Here is a 17,071-nt window from a genome sequence, read left to right as displayed (position 1 = left end):
ACTGAGGTATCACTAATGCCTATCTCAGGGCCTGAAAAAATAGCATTCAATAAGTAATCATTGAATACATTTGTGACAGGAATTTATATTTTCTCTTTGTTATCTGTGATTTTTATGGCATTACATAATATATATGCATACATGTAGCACCCACATGTGTGTATGCATGTGCACATGCAGGCTTATATAGGATACATGGCATATGCAGCTGAATAAATTATACCATGTTTATTCTATAAAATAGGACTAATATATACATTATTACCTTTTTGAGCAGGAATACTTGATATATTTGAGCCCAACTGATTTTTAGTCATTATCCTCTTGGTCAGTTTGGACAGGAGTTAATCTGGCCTTAGAAAATCAGATGTGGGGGCTTCCCTGGTGGCGCAGTGGTTGAGAGTCCGCCTGCCAATGCAGGGGACGCGGGTTCGTGCCCCGATCCGGGAGGATCCCACGTGCCGCGGAGCGGCTGGGCCTATGAGCCGTGGCCGCTGAGCCTACGCGTCCGGAGCCTGTGCTCCACAACGGGAGAGGCCGCGACAGTGAAGAGGCCCACGTACCGCAAAAAAAAAAAAAAAGAAAGAAAATCAGATGTGGGAATAAAGGTTTTATGCTAAATCAAAGGCTCTGACTTTTTGGAAGAAAATCATCTTCTAAAGAATTTTTTTTTTTTTTCTTCTTTTGCGGTACGCGGGCCTCTCACTGTGGCGGCCTCTCCCACTGCGGAGCACAGGCTCCGGACGCGCAGGCTCAGCGACCATGGGTCACGGGCCTAGCCGCTCCGCGGCATGTGGGACCTTCCCGGACCGGGGCACGAACCCATGTCCCCTGCATCAGCAGGTGGACTCTCAACCACTGCGCCACCAGTGAAGCCCCCAAAGAATGTTTTAAAAATTGCTTAATCCTAGACTAAAGAGGGGAAATAAAAGCATATGGAAATCTAAATTTTTATTGTGTTTCCAAAATCATGGTACTGAATAACTTTCCAGAAATGAAAGATGACTCATAAGCCTTCCTTCTGATTATGGTAATAATAATAATATTCATTTGTGTAATGTAAATTTTTAGGCTGAGATGCATTTTGATAAATTTGTACACTATTTGATATGCTGTCCCTCTAAAGCCTACAAAAAATTAATGTGGAACACCTGATATTTGACTGTGCTTCCAGACGGAGGGACAGCTTGACAAGTGCCATCATAATTTACAACTTTAAAAAAGTGTAGTGTGAATGCATTTGCAGTAAGCTTTACACAGCTTGGATTATTTACAGGTACAAGTGTGTTTAATGTGGAATTTCAACGGATTTAAAATATTACTAGATTCCATCACTGATCATGGAGTATAGGTGTGGCATGTGAGCAACGTGATTATATGCTTTAATTAAATATCTCAGATAGGATACATGTTTGGTGAGATTGAGAGGATGGTAAAATAACATTTAAATTTTCTATTTGATTATTGAGTATCACTGAAGAAGCTCTCACTTTGGAAAGACAGCATATTTTGGGCTTTTATCCTCTATGATGGTTTAGGAGAATAATAATCACATAAAATCAAAATGGAAATATAGTGTCTAACTCTTAAGGATAACTTGGACAACTAAAGTATGGATTGCTAACTGATAAGATTTGTATTACTGTGCAACCTAAAACAACACATAAATCCATATCTCTGGTGGTCCGGAAATTGACTATTGAAACTTTCTGGTCAAACTGGAGAAGGAATCATACATATTAAAATTATATATATCATATTATATACATATTATATGTGGATAAATGCAGACATGTGTATATCTCTTTCTATCCTTCTAAATATGTGTATATGTATGTATGATATATGTATGCATATATAAAAAATATCTCCAAGAAAGAGGATATAGATGACTTTGGTGGTGAGTAAGGTATGGTCGTAGGACGATGAAGGAAATCAGACTTTGGAACTTTACTCCATGAAAAGTAGTCAGTTTGACACATTTTAACTAGAAAATCATTGATAGATACTATGATTTTACTTCCCAGGACTAAGTGGAACACTGTGAAGAATATATGGTAAAGTGAAATTGTAAAGTAAAACTAAAGTTTCTAACATGAATTGCTTACTGCATAAACTAACTTTAGGATTTACTGAGTTCATTCAGTCACCTAGTATTCCTGGTCTGATGTTTCAGTCCTGGCCTAGACACTGAATATTCAGTAGGCTACCAAGCCAGATGTGGACCCTCCCTTCCTTGTGCTTACATTCTAAACAGAAGACAGATATTAAACAAATCACACTCAAATAAATATGCAAATAAAATCTGACAGGGCTATGGAGACAAAAATAGGGTGCCCTGAAAGAGAACAACAGAGACAGGGTGGGTCTAATTTTGTTGGTGGTGGGGATAGGTCAGGGAAGGTTTCTCTGAAACCTAAAGTACAAGTAGAATGGAGGACATGTGTAAAGGGAGAAAAGTGGCTGGAGAATGGGAAGGTTACTTTGTGACTGGAACATAATGACTCATGGCAAGGGTAGCCCTAGGTGTGGTTGGAGAAGAGGGGAAGAGCAGGTTATTCAGAGGTCACTATGGGTTTGTATTTTATTCTGAATACAGTGGGAACCACTAAAAGATTTATGCTTTGTGTGTGTGTGTGTGTGTGTGATAAGCCAATCGATACTTTTTAAAGCTCAATCTGGAGGGAAGAGGGGTAAGAGTAGAAGCTGCAATACCAGCAGCTTGGATCTTGGTGGATGCAGTGAAGAAGGAGAAATGAAGAAATGTTCCAAGATGCATTTAGGAGGTTGAATCCTGAGAGCTTGGGATGCATTAAATGTGGGAGACAAGGGGAGTCAAGAATAGTCCAAGGTTTCTATGTAACTTTCTACATTCTCTTAATATACTATTAGATTTAAGAAAAATGTATCCAGCCTCTATCCAGGTTCTGGACGGTAATCTGATGGTTTGTTTAAAGTAGTCTTCCCAACCACTCAAGGTAGTGAACACTCACACCCCAGTCATTCTGTCCTAGTCCTCTAATCTTCCAAGCAGGCACCTCAGTATCCTATTAGTTTGCTCACTTCCTTACTCTGACTAAAATTTCCATGAGACTGATGTGTCTTCTTGAAGACTATGTGTAGAGCACCTAACACAGTGTTTGGTAATTGAAAATGTTTACTAAATATCTGTTGAATGAATGAAAATGTTTAATAAATATTTGTTGAAAGAATAATGATAAAGAGGAAATACTAGAATCCAAGGTGCTCACTATCTAGCCAAGAGGACTAAGAAGTGTGATAAAAGCCTTAACAGAAGTAAGCAGGACGAGTTACAGGAGAAGAGAGGACGATGGAGGGAGAAAGGAGGGACGTCTGGAGTACAGATACACTCAAAGATGAGGAGAATATTTTCTGGATTGAGACTGTCTCTAAATGAAATCTTTCCCCTCTCCCCAGCAAGCTCTAGAACAAAACATAAAGAACAATTCTTCAAAAGAGCTTCACATTTTAGAACAATTTTTAAAAATAGACATTAGAACGGACTGCACTGCAAAAATACAACCTTGATGTTGTCCCACCTACAGGACTTGCTACTTGCAGCTTCTGTCTGTAGAAATTTTTGCTCACTTCCATCCCGGGCCCCCTTTCTCTTCGCCCCTGCCCCCAGGGATTGTCAATTCTCAGAAGACCACTGACCTTGCCTGCTCCCGCCTATTTGCTGGATGGCCTGAGGAACATTTACTACTATCTTATCCCTGAGGAATTCTGAAGATGCAGCTGCCCATAAGACAATGTCTCTGCACCTCGCAGGGCTCCTGCGGAAGGAGAGAAAAGGAGTAATTAGTTACTTAGAGCGCCGACTGTTTTTACCTTTAATCCCATCTGGCCCCTACGTACCTAGCTCAGCCTTTAACAGTTTACAGAGCAAAGGCCAGTCCCCAGAGCGAGCGCTCTCTCCCTCCCTTCCTTCCGAGAGTAGAAGGAAAACAAGCTTCTAGGCTGAGGGGCGGAGGCGGGAGACAGGGGGCGGGCTCCTTCCCGCCACTCGGCCCACGGTGCGGCGCGCGGGGAACCGCGGGGCCGAGCGCGCAGCCCCGCCCCGGGGGCGTCACCGCCCGGAGCCCGCCCCGCCCCCGCGCCGACTGCCTTCTGCTTTCCACTTCCGCGGGCGCTCGGGCAAGCTGTTGCTTTGCTCTCCGGCTGGAGCCTGAGGACGCGGGGTGGGTTCGTCTGTAGGAGACTCCAGGCTGTGGGCAACGCCATGGCCCCTGTGCTAAGCAAGGACGTGGTGGACATCGAGGTACCGACTGCGCGTGGGCTCGCCTAGGGAGGGCGGGGGACGCAGCTGGCGGGTGCCCAGAAGGCCGCCGCGGCCACCGCAGGGCCGGGGAAAGTGGGAGAGGCGGGAAACTTTGCCTCCGCGGGAGGTCTGCGGGGGAGGCGGACGAGCGAGGAGCCAGAGACCCGTGTGGGCTGGCAGGGAGGGAAGTGGGGGGCCCGCGACGGTAGAGGTGTTCTTTGGCTTGGGACCTGGCTGTTTACTTCGGAGTGGGGGTTAAAGAAGTCCCTGAGTGGCAGTGACTGAAGAACCACGAGTGTTCGAGAGAGATGGATTTTCTCAAAGGAGCGCTTATTTCTCACGCAGTCTATCCCGCACCTTCCCCTTTGCCCCTGTAAGCGTTTCGCCTTTCCGGACACCTCCAGTCTGTTGCCCCACCTCCAGTCGCGGAATAATGCATATTTGCAAAGCATAGGAATAAAGATCTGTGTGTCAGCTATAGCAGCCCCTGCTAGCCTTAGTATTGCTTATGAAAATAATATAGGGAAGAATGGGATAAGGTATTGAAAACATGAAAAATACAGTGCCTTCAGAAATACAAAATAAACTGTATTTTTCTCTCGTCAAGTTTTTGATTCTCTCTTGCACTCTGTTTCTGTAAAAATGTCATCTTTCTTCCTGTGAATAAAGTCCTCCCTGAAATACATGACTATTTCCTTTGACTTCTCCCTAAGACCTTTATGTATGCGATGAGACAGATATAATAACAAACAATGATTTTAGACGTACTAACCCAATGTCAGCACTTTTGAGCTAAAATAAACTGCTTTATAGTTTTTTGTTGTGTTTTGTTTGGGGCTTTTTAAAATTTGAGTCTCCTACGCTGGTAAAACGTGTATGTGCACGCCTATGTTTTCCTTAGAATGAAAAAATTTTCCTTTCCTTAGTCCTTTCAGTGGCTTAAGTAAAATTTTAAAACCACCTGTTTGCAGAAGAGCTGCTTTTTGCCATTGTGTTGCCACTGTGTTATCTGTGTCAGTGATTGAAGGAACTTTGTGTTCTGTTTGGGGGATTATAGTAGTGTTTTCTCCACATTCCATACATTGGTTTGAAAAATCCACTCTAGTAATAAGAGCCAAAGTGTATTATGTGGACATGTCTACTTAATTTACTTGTAGTTTCTCTTGTGGATAGTTTACTTTTTCATATTGATCAATATGATATATTTAACCCAGTATTTATTCATGCACAGGGTAAAAGATACTTGATTTACGTCATTGTCCTTTTTGGTCCTTGTTACTTTGACTTCACCAGATGTCCCCTCTGCCCCCCCCCCCCCTTTTGAAGCTAAGTCAAATAGTACGTTTCTGACAGTGTTAGGTAGTAGTGATGTACTGATTTCAGAGATAAGAATGTCAGAGGGCAGATGGCTTTTGAATTTATCTGTATCTCTTTTGCAGTTGTCCATGAAATCAGTTCATAACCATATTACACTAAGGAAAAAGATGCCAGTGAAATATTAACGACCAGCTTAATTTCATGAAATGTTTCGACTAAGACCATTTAAGAACGTCAAACCCTCACATTTACTCCCCTTAATCTAAGCTTAGTTGGCTCAATATTACTTGATATAGAATAGTGGCATTCAAGCTTTTTCACCTTTTATGTAGTTATATATGCACCACACTTTAATCAGTAACATCTTTCATCATTCATGGGAATTTTCTTTTCCCTCATAGTAATACCCATGATTCAGGAGCTAGAGTACCATGAAAGGATGTGAAATTAATCATTAAAATATAATGCAGTGAGGAAAAATACATTAAATCTAGAGGAACACATCCAAGCATAGATGTCTCAGGTGATCCTATTGACTCACCAAAGCTCATTTTTTTTTTTTTTGGAAGAGTCGGAATGAATTATGAAGTTTCAATTTTCTATCAAATTTGAATGTATACATTGGATTTGCCTTTTTTGAATGAATTCTTTAAAATCATTGTCTAGAGATTGATCTGCCTGTGACCATTGCCTTGTCTCAAATATGTGGAGAAGCACGTAATCTTTAAAAAAAATTATCAGTATAGAACAGTAAGTGTTCAGTTGATAAATGTGAAAAGAACAGAAGGTGGTGGTGACAACCCGCTATAATAGTGACTAAATTTTCTCCTTAAGCTACCTATAGAACCTCAGGTTTCAGTGAAGCAGCCAAGAAATATTTTTGTTTCTGGAAAAAAAGTTATTGAGGCTTACAAAGTTGTTTTGTGTGCTCACTCCATATTTCTAGCCTCAATCCAGTAGTGCATCAGGGTTTGAAGAGTTGGGAGCATAGAAAACAGTCAGAAGGTCACCAGACTCCAAAACTGAAATAACCCTGGGCCAGAAGATAGGCATAGCGAGAATGCATTAGTAGGTAATAGATACTAGGCAATAGAATCTAGCTCATATACTAAAAAATTATTGTAATTGTAGTAATGGTAGCAGATGTATGAGAAGTCAGACATTTTTCCAGACCTATTAATGTGGTTCAGGGCCTGGGATCTGGAGCAAACTGCCTGTGGTTGAGGTCTATGTCTACCCCTTTTTAGATAGGTGACTTTGTTTAGGTTACCTAGCTTCTCTGTGTCACATCTGCTAAGTAAGGAAAATAATCATAGACAAGATAATAAACAAGATATAAAATAGACAAGATATAAACATAGACAAGATGTAAAATTAATAAATAAATGTCACAACTTCACATCTTGTTAGGAAAAGGACAAAACATGTTAAAAAATAAAAATATAGAACAACGGTCTTAGGAAAATCACTGCCTGTGAAATAACTACTATTTTAAAGTTCATTAATGGTAGCTATATACTTTTAAAAGTTATTTTGCTTTGTGCGCTTACTTTCTGGATATAGCTAAATTTTGTCAAGAATGACTTTTGAATACAAATTCTCCTGGGAAGGTTTCAAGAAAGGTGAATATCAGACATTGATCACTTTCCCTGACCTCAGCAATACCTTCACAATAATTCATTTAGTTTGAACTGACAGCTGGTCTGTTGTCAGTATCTGCACTTTTAAAAGCAAGTAAGAATGATTTTGGAAGAGTTCACTTCTGTTCAATGTCTTGTTCCCCTCCACTGACATGGGTAATTGAGAATTTACTGTAAAAGTATAGCAGAATGAAAATGTATGCAGGTACAGTGAGCTTTTAATTAATTCTTTGGATATTAGTATTTTTGGTAAGTATTTATAGCTGAACTAAATTGCTGTCCACCCCTTTACTGTTTCCACAATCCCAAGTCAAGGTCTATTCTTAGAATTATCAGTTAATGACTCATAAGGGGTTATAAACTCATTTCAAATTTATCTTGAATAAAAAAAGGATTTCAGTCCAATGTCCACAAAATCATAATGCTTTTAGAGTTAAATAGAAATGGTTTCTGAATTACCGATACTGTGACTTCTATTCATTTGAGAAGATAATCTAGAATTTTCTGTGTTTATTAATTAAGAAAATAATAAAATGATGGCTTTGGGAAATGGCAGTATAATGGAAACAACTTGGAGAAAGTAAATTTTCAGGAGAATTTTGAAAACAGGCTTACGAATTGGTAGAGATAGCAAAAGGTATTTCAGAATGCCCTTTACCATAACTGCTTTTGCCTCTGGGGAGGGAGGAGGTGCATAGATCAAAGGAGAGAATAAGGATTCAACTTTGCAGAAGTTATGGGTTATTTATTTATTTATTTAAACTTAAATGTTTTTTACTGCATCCATTTTTGTCTTCTTCCTTTTATTCATTGGGCACCATACATCTCTGGGAATGCTATCTTGACTTGCCAAGCCTTTTAAAGCATTAAAAATTTTTTTTTAAAAAAATTTGTGAGTTTGAGTTGTTAAAAATGTGCTTGTTCTCCTTATTTTAAGCTGTACCGTGGACAATACTTAATTTTAAAGTATTTCTCCTTTCTAAGGAATTTAACTGGGTGGTAGAAATGTGTCTGATTATGTGATTTGGAAAGTTACTCCAAATTTGGAGAGTTATTCCAATGATAGCTCCTTGCGGTTTTAAGGTACTGCACATTCCTATAGTTAAGGATGGTTATGTATGTATTTCATTAGAGTTTAAAAAAAATTTTACCTCCTACACATGAAGTAGATGGCTAGTTTCAGTGGTTTAATTAAAAACTGTGAGATTAATGACTAATGATGAATCTATCACTAGGGAGATTTTTAGATTGGATCTACTTAATCTTAATCATAGCAGATAGTGTTGACCGCTTAATTGTTAAAATGTGCTAAAATTCAATAGTCTCCTTTCTTACATTCTAGAAGGAAAACCCAGTTTTGGAAAGCTCTACATTTACAGTAAGGAATTAGTTAGAATACCAAGAAGATCTCTAGTCAGAATGCTGAGATAACTGGATGATCATTAAGCAATCATACCTTTCCTAAACTGTTGGAATACAGCATTTTACCAAACGCTGTATATAAACAAGCAACAACACAAGAGCTGAAAAATAGACCTTCCAATAAGGTAAACATGTGTGGTCACTGTGGGAGAATTCTAGTAATTAGCATAAAGTTAAGTCACAAAATTAGAAACACTATAATTGAAGACAATGAGACTAAAAAAAATCATCATGAAATAATGTGACAAAGGAACTGTAAGAGATTTGATATAGTCTAGGCTTCAGTGTGGCCAAAGAGATTGAAAAGTAGAGTTGGCCAATTTGCTTTTCTGCCTCTTAGCTAAATGGACACAATGATACATAGGAGGAAGAAATCTTCAGTGCTTAAAACTGTAAGGAAAGTTCTGTGTCATTTATATCCTGCCTTAATTAAAAAATATTTAGTAAGGCATTCTAAGGTTATAAATTTATCTGTAATCAGGATTTTGATTTTCACATGTGACATGTTTGCCTTCTGGACTTCATTTGCTCTTAATCCTCCATGTTAAGACAGAAGGTATTTTTTGGCCTCAAACATCAATAATGTGGGTGTTCACAGATATCCTGGAGCCAATTATACTACTGATAACTCTTAATAGGATTATGTCTTTCCTGGGGTTTATAATTATAACTGCTTCCATTGCTTTTAATTAAAATGTTATACTAGTAGATAGGAAACATCTATATTTAACTCAACATATAACTCCTTTCAGACTCTTCACCAGACTCTTATCTATATATTGATGTTAGGAACTCATTATTATTATTATTATTATTATTATTTTTTTTTTTTGCGGTATGCGGGCCTCTCACTGTTGGGGCCTCTCCCGTTGCGGAGCACAGGCTCCGGACGTGCAGGCTCAGCGGCCATGGCCCACGGGCCCAGCCGCTCCATGGCATGTGGGATCTTCCCAGACCGGGGCACGAACCCGTGTCCCCTGCATCGGCAGGCGGACGTTCAACCACTGCGCCATCAGGGAAGCACAGGAACTCATTATTTTTGTATAAACATTTTTATTTTGTATTTCACAAAATCAAGCTCATTTCATGGTTAGTTTGAAAAATAAACCAAAACAAAAAAACAAACAAAAATTGCGTTAAAACAGTCCTGGGTTCAAATCCTGGCACTATTATTTTTTTATTTGTGTGATTGTGGTCAAGTTGTTTCCTGGACTATCAATCATTTCTTCCTCTGTCAGTTGGTTTTAATCTTAATTTATTTCGTGCAATAAATTAAGGATTTAATTTATTAACTTTAATTTAATTTTATTTTATTTAATAAATAAGGATTAATTGGAGTCATGTACATATAATGCCTTAGACAGCATCTGTTACTTAAAATATGTGCTTTTTGAACGGTAGTAGTTATTGTAAATGTTACTATTGCATATATCATCTGTGTTATGTAAATGTCATTTGGCTAGAATGTTGTTCAACTCCAAGAATTAACTAGTGGTATCAAAAGCTGTTAAAATATGTGAAGAAAGGGAGAGTTAATGAAGTTAAAAGAATTATGAGTGAGGCTCTATTACAGATGAAATAATTTGGTAGACATGACTTATGAGAAAATTCCTGAATTCTTTTGGTCAGTATTACCAGTGAAATGGGGGAGTTTTTTTAAAATTCAGGTCAAATTAAAGAGACCCTCTTCATTTTGAGTTTTATTTCTATTTAAAAAATATTTTTAATGCCCACTGTATTACCAACCCTCTAGTGTAAGCTGCAGGAGATTCAAAGGAAGTATGTGGCACAGGCTTTGTCTATATAGGATTATCCACATCTAATTCTCTGGGGAATAAGATTCAGATTCAGCATTGACTGCTCTCCTACCCCCTAACCCTTGCTGTTTTACTGCAGTGTACATATGGATTGATTTTTTGGTGTTTTTCTGAGTGTTTTTGTGACTAGATCAGGCCCAAGCTTTGGTGAAAATGATTTCTTGGCATTCTCAATGATATGTAGAAGGGATTGGTGTTATCCTTTTCTGAAAAGAAATCCCTATACAATTATTTTAAGAAAAAGTGTCCAACTCCATATCTCTTTGTGTAAACTGGACTAAACTTATAGTTTCTCTAAGTGAGCATATTAGCTACAAAGAAAGTTTCTTTCCGGACTTCTAAGCATCCCTGCACACACTATATTTGTATTTATAACTTTTTAAATTCCTAGGACGGAGGGAATTGGAGATCAACCTGTTTTGCACAAGGAAAAGATAAAGTGTGCCCTTTCTAAAGGATGACTCAGATAATAAACTTTTTATACTAGGTTATAGTAATTTAATTTCTTTGAGGATTTCAGCTTGGTTGTATAATAGCATTCTCACTGTCTTCTACCTGTATCATAATAATTAAAGACAGTCCGTGTCCCTACCTCCCAGGTGCTTGGGAATTGATATTATGAGTGCTTATGAATGTCCCCTTGAGGCACTCCTGGCTAGGCCACTTTGAAGAAAAATCTCTTCATCAATAATGAAGTCCTGAGGGCCACTTCTCAGGGGACCCACACAAAATTACATGTCAACTCCAGGCCTGATTTATACAGATGGTGCTCAAGGATGGAGCCTGACTGTACTTCTCCCTCCCCCAATATTTTATTACCTACCACTCTCTGCTGATCCTCCCCATGCCCTTCCCCACTTTCACCTCTCTCCCAAAACTTCATCCTCCAGTTTTCAACTTGTTTTACCTACTCAAGATTGACTCATCTAAGTAGATCTGTTTGTTTAGTCTTTGTGAAATCCTTTGAATGATATTAAAAATTGACCATAGTAGCATGTTAAAACTTTAGAAATGTTAGTATGTTTAATTAAAGGCCATGAGGAAATCTTCAGCAAAACAATAGAAGATAATGTGTATTTACTATATGTTAATTAAAATAAGCATCCTGGGATAGGGGCCAAGCCTGGGGATATTTTTGCTCCATAAGTGAGATCCCTTGCTGTCTGACCTTGTGGAAATCATTCAACCACTGTGAAGAGTTTGCTGATTCCTCAATGAGTTTGCTATTGATCAGTCTTTTACGGATGGTTTGTGATACAGTATGGCAATGGTGAAATCGTTTGGAAACGTGACCTGCTGCAGGGTGATCATATTAAGGAAATGCAAGGTAGTGGTGTAGAGCTACTGTATTTTACATGCTAGGTAGGATTAAGTGCACCATTTATACCAGCTATATGGATTTGATATACTTATTCACCTGATTTTTAAACTTTCTTCATGCTTGCCTGCTTCCTTTTCTTTTTTAATCAAATGAATGAGTTAAGTCTAAATCTCTCCTGAGCACACAGAAAAAGTCCGATCCTTCTTTATATGGCTGGAGTTCTGTGAGGGTGATCTGGAATTAATAAATTCATATTTTTGTGTGTCTGTAGAGTGATGCTATATTTAACTAGGAATTAGGACCAGAGAGTCCAGAAAGGAATCAGTTTCTCCAGTGTGCTTTTTGATTGATAACTGTCAATGGAAACTGGAGTACAGATAGTGGATCCCCAGCCCCACAGAAATTCAAGTTACCTTTCTCTGACTCTTTGCACCACAGTGTCCTCAAAGCTTTGGGAATCTTCTTCCAAATGTTCTTCCATGACAGATTTTGGGGAGTGCTGGTGAAAAGTTTGAAATCCTTGGTAATTCAGAGAAGAAAAAGTCATTCAGTTCTCTTCACAGATCCCTAGGATTAAAGCATAACAAAATTCACAGCAAAATACTCTTTATTGGGGGTTAATTTTCATTAATTAAAAAAAATTTTTCTAACTTAATTTTAATTATTTTTCATGATCATTACAGAAGATTTAAAAGATGCAAAAAAAAAAAAAGTGAAAAGAAGATCCCAAACATACAGTCACACCACATGAAACAGTCATGCTGATAGTAATTTAGTATTTTCCTATACATGAGGTTTTTTTCCCTAAATAGTTTAATCACATATAATATTCATTTAGGTATAGTTGATTTACAATATTGTATTAGTTTCAGGTGTATAACATAGTGATTCAAAATTTTTATAGATTATACTCCATTTAAAGTTATTATAAAATATTGGCTATATTCCCTGTGCTGTACAATATAACCTTGTAGCTTATTTATTTTATACATAGTATTTTGTATCTCTTAATCCCCTACCCTTATCTTCCCCCTTTCTGATTCCTTCTCCCTACTGGTAAGCACTAGTTCTCTGTATCAGTGAGTATGTTTCTTTTTTTGTTATTTTCATTCATTTGCTGTGTTTTATTTTATTTTTTGATTCCACATGTAAGTGATAACATACAGTACTTGTCTTTCTCTGTCTGACTTATTTCACTAAGCATGATACCCTCAAGGTCCATCCATGTTGTTGCAAATGGAAAAATTGGCAAAATTTCATTCTCTGTTTTGGCTGAGTAACATTCCTATATACACACGCACGCACACATGCACACACACACGTGCGCGCACGGCCCCACCCACCAGCAAGCAGGCTGCCTTAAGACCCCCTGAACCCACAGCCTCCGCTGGGCATGGCCCTGTCCATCAGAGGGCCTAAGACTTGATGCCACACACCACAGAGCAGGCACTAGAACTGGGACACCCCAGCGCCCTTCAACCAGAGACTCAGGGACCCAGCTCTTCCCTCCAGTGGACACATACTAGTTCCAGAACCCCCTGGGTCCCACCCCACCCACCAGTATGTGGACACCAGTCCCAGGTCAGTTGCACCTGGCAGCCTGCCGTGGCAGGACCCAGCTCACTTACCAGCAGGCCACCACCAGCACTGGGACCCAGTGGGCCCTGATCCCTCGTACCAGCAGGCTAACACCAGCTCCGAGAAACCTTGTGTCCCTCAACCAGCCACCCCAGGGCTGGCCACTCACCAGTGGGTTAACACAAGCCTTGGAACACCCTGGGGCCCTTCAGTCAGAGACCCTGGGACTTGGCTCTGCCCAACAGTGAGCTGGCACTAGCCCTGGGACCCCATGGGCCCTGGACCCACCTACCAGTGTCCAGCACAAGCCTCAGGCCCCGCCAACCCTGGCCCCACCCACCAGCAGGCCAATATCAGTTCTGAGATATCTTGGACTCCTCAGCCAGCTGCCCTGATTTCCAGCTTCACTCACCAGCACACCAGCACCAGGTCTGGGACACCCAGAAACCCACAGCCTGCTGTGTCAGGAACCGGCACCACAGACTAGCAGACTGACACTAGATCCAGGAACCTTAGCGCTTCATCCACCCACTCCAGAGCCTAGCTCTGCCTACCACTGAGCCAGTACTAGTTCCAGGACCCCCTGGGGTTCCACACCCAGCTGTCTTGTGACCCAATGCTGCCAACCAGTAGCCAGCAGCCTCTGCACAAGGCAAGGCCTGGCAACCAACTGGATGAAGGGCTGGCCACACCTACCAGGCCATCCATAGTAGTCAGCCTGCCACAACAGACGTACCCATGCAGACTTCATAGAGGCACCACTAATGCATATAGCTCTGGTGATCAGAGGGGAGTATACTGCTGGGATGCATAAGGCATCTCCTACAGAAGGCCACTTTTCCCAGGTCAGGAAACATAACCAACCTACCAGATACATAGAAATAAATACAGCAACTTAGGCAAAGTGAGGCAACAGAGGAACATGTTCCAAACAAAGGAGCAATGTAAAACCCCAGAAGAAAAACTAAGTGAAGAGATAGTCTTCCAGATAAAGTGTTCAAAGTAATGATTGTGAAGATGATCAAAGAACTTGAGAGAAGAATGGATGAACAAAGTTGAGAAGTCAGAGGTTTATAACAAAGAGAAAATATAAAGAACAAAATAGTGGTGAAGAATACAATAATTGAAATGAAAAATCCACTAGAAGGAATCAACAGTAAATGAAATGATACAGAGGAACAAATCAGTGAGCTGGAAGACAGAGTAGTGGAAATCACTGAAGCTGAACAGAAAAAAGAATGAAAAGAAATGAGGACAGTTTAAGAGACCTCTAGGACAGCATCAAGCTCACTGATATTCCCATTATAGTGGTCCTGGAGGAAGAGAGAGAGAAAGGGAAGAGAACATGTTTGAAGGTATCATAGGTGAAAACTTCCCTAGCCTGGGAAAGTAAACAGACATCCAGGTCCAGGAATCACAGAGAGTCCCAAATAGGATCAACCCAAAGAGGACCACATGAAGACATGCTGTAATTAAAATGGCAAAAATTAAAGATAGAGAACATTAAAAGCAACGAGGGAAAAGCAACGAGTTATATAGAAGGGAACTCCCATAGGCTATCAACTAACTTTTCTGCAGAAACTCTGCAGGCATAATATATTTAAAGTGATGAAGGGGAAAACCTACAACCAAGAATACTCTACCCAGCAAAGCTTTCATTCAGATTTGATGGAGAAATCGAAAGTTTTTACAGACAAGCAAAGGAAAAAGAGTTCAGCACCACCAAACCAGCTTTACAAGAAACGTAAAAGAGAGGTCTCTAAGGGAATAAGAAAAGGCCAAAATTAGAAACATGAAAATTATGAAAGGAAAAAGCTCATTGGGGAAGGCAAGTCCACCACATACAAAGCTAGTAAGAAGGTTAAAAGACAAAAGTAGTAAAATCATCTATATCTGCAATAGGATACACAAAACAAAAAGATGTAAAATATAATGTCAAAAACAGTAGTAGTGAGGGGTGGGGAGTAAAAATGCAGGGTCGTTAAAATGCATTTGAAATTAAGAGATCAGCAACTTAAAACAATCATATATATATATATATATATATATATATATATATATTGCTATATATAAACCTCATATTAACCACAGACCAAAAATCTATAATACATACACACACAAAAAAGAGAAGGAATCATATATAATTTTATATTTGCTTTTTTATCCTGTCAGAAGTATTTCCCTACATTCTTACTAACTTTTTAAAAGGCAGCATGATTCTCTGGGAGTGGAGATACCAAAGTTTATTGAAAACATTTATTATCAGACATTTGTTTTTAGTGTGGTTATTAAAAATAATGCTTCAACAAAATTCTTAAAATGTTGTAAATATACTTGAGAGGGTGCTTTAATGATTTGTAGTGCATTTCAGTTCTGCCCTTCTAACCTACAATGATTCAACTGAATTAAGCATCTTTAAAAAGTATTTTTTAAATGGAAGTGTCTCATTATTGGGTACAAAGACAGAAAGGACAAAATGGAATTGGAACCAATCACCCATTTGCCTCATCCTCCCACCACTGACACAAGGCTATGGAACACTCAGGCATCTGGATGTCCTTTCCTTTGATGTGGATATGACTTGATTTGCACTCAGTCCTGATCTGATGCTTATTTCTAGATTGTGGCTTTACTGCCTGGTGGTGGTGCCTTATTTTTTCTGTCCTGGGAGAACAGGATGAGTAAGGTTGGGATTCAAGTTGTTATCTTGAATGAATAAATCTCAGGATGTGATTGCAAATGAATAAATGTAACACCAACTGCAGATGTCCCAACATGTGACCAAGGATGGAAACTTTTACATTGTAGCCCCACCTTCAAAATCACTCTGTCAGGCCAGATTCTCAAAGGATTCTTTCACCTTAGGTCTTTACATCAGAAGAAGTAGTGTGTGTCTGTGTGTGTGTGTGTGTGTACACACAAGCACACGTATGTTTGCAATTTTTTCCTTTTTCTTTTCCTCATAGCACTTAGGAAGAGGAAAGGGGCAGTTAGTGTAACTACTTTTGCCTCAACACAGTTTTCTCACATGACAAATTTAATAAAGCAAAACTTTTTTTTTTTGTCTTAGATGTGTTAACCAAAATAACTTTTTAAAAAACATTTTCTTTTCTTTATTTTTATTTTTCAATTTTTTAAATCTTTTGGCTGTGCCTCGTGGCATGTGGGATCTTAATTCCCTGACCAGAGATCCAACCTGTACCCCCTGCATTGGAAGCATGGAGTCTTAACCACTGGACCGCTAGGGAAGACCCAAAATAACTTTGATTCGTGCTTCATTTAAAGCTAAAATTTACTTGCAACCTGAACTCTGAACATTGGTATGCTTAAGCCTCTATATTTTTTGAAAGAGATAAAAACATTTGTAGAAGAAAATTCTCATATGTTCATGAATATTACTGCCCATCACCCCTTCACGCCAAAACTAGACAGTAATAAACAAAACTTTAAAATATTTTTATACATGTTTAAGATCACATTATCATGAAAGGATTCTAGAAGAGAAATTATCCAGTGCAGGTATGACTATTTTAAGGATTTGAAATATTTTTGAGTTGTACAAATTCATATGGCTGCTATCAGTGTATGAATGTGTATGAAATGATACCCTTGAAGGTTAATATTGATTTTTAATTTTTAAATAAACAATTTGATGAAAACTCCTGTCTGATTAGTTCAATTTGCATTTATTTGA

The 17,071-nt window shown here is 39.0% G+C and overlaps 1 protein-coding gene across 1 annotated transcript in view; it reads left to right on the top strand.

The window, feature by feature from the left end:
* Nucleotides 1-4,243: 4,243 nt before the first annotated feature.
* DPYD (dihydropyrimidine dehydrogenase) overlaps nucleotides 4,244-17,071 on the top strand; it is a gene marked incomplete at both ends in the record, with an annotated part of 823,320 nt that continues 810,492 nt past the window's right edge. The window contains one exon of the mRNA XM_079721437.1: nucleotides 4,244-4,282. Within this exon, the coding sequence (XP_079577563.1) occupies nucleotides 4,244-4,282 (39 nt within the window). The remainder of the gene's footprint in view (nucleotides 4,283-17,071) is intronic.

Source organism: Hyperoodon ampullatus (genome assembly GCF_949752795.1).
Source record: "Hyperoodon ampullatus genome assembly, chromosome: 2".
Taxonomy (NCBI): Eukaryota; Metazoa; Chordata; class Mammalia; order Artiodactyla; family Ziphiidae; genus Hyperoodon; species Hyperoodon ampullatus.
The sequence above is the reverse complement of the archived record's forward strand: the minus strand, read 5'-3'. Positions and strand labels throughout refer to the sequence as shown.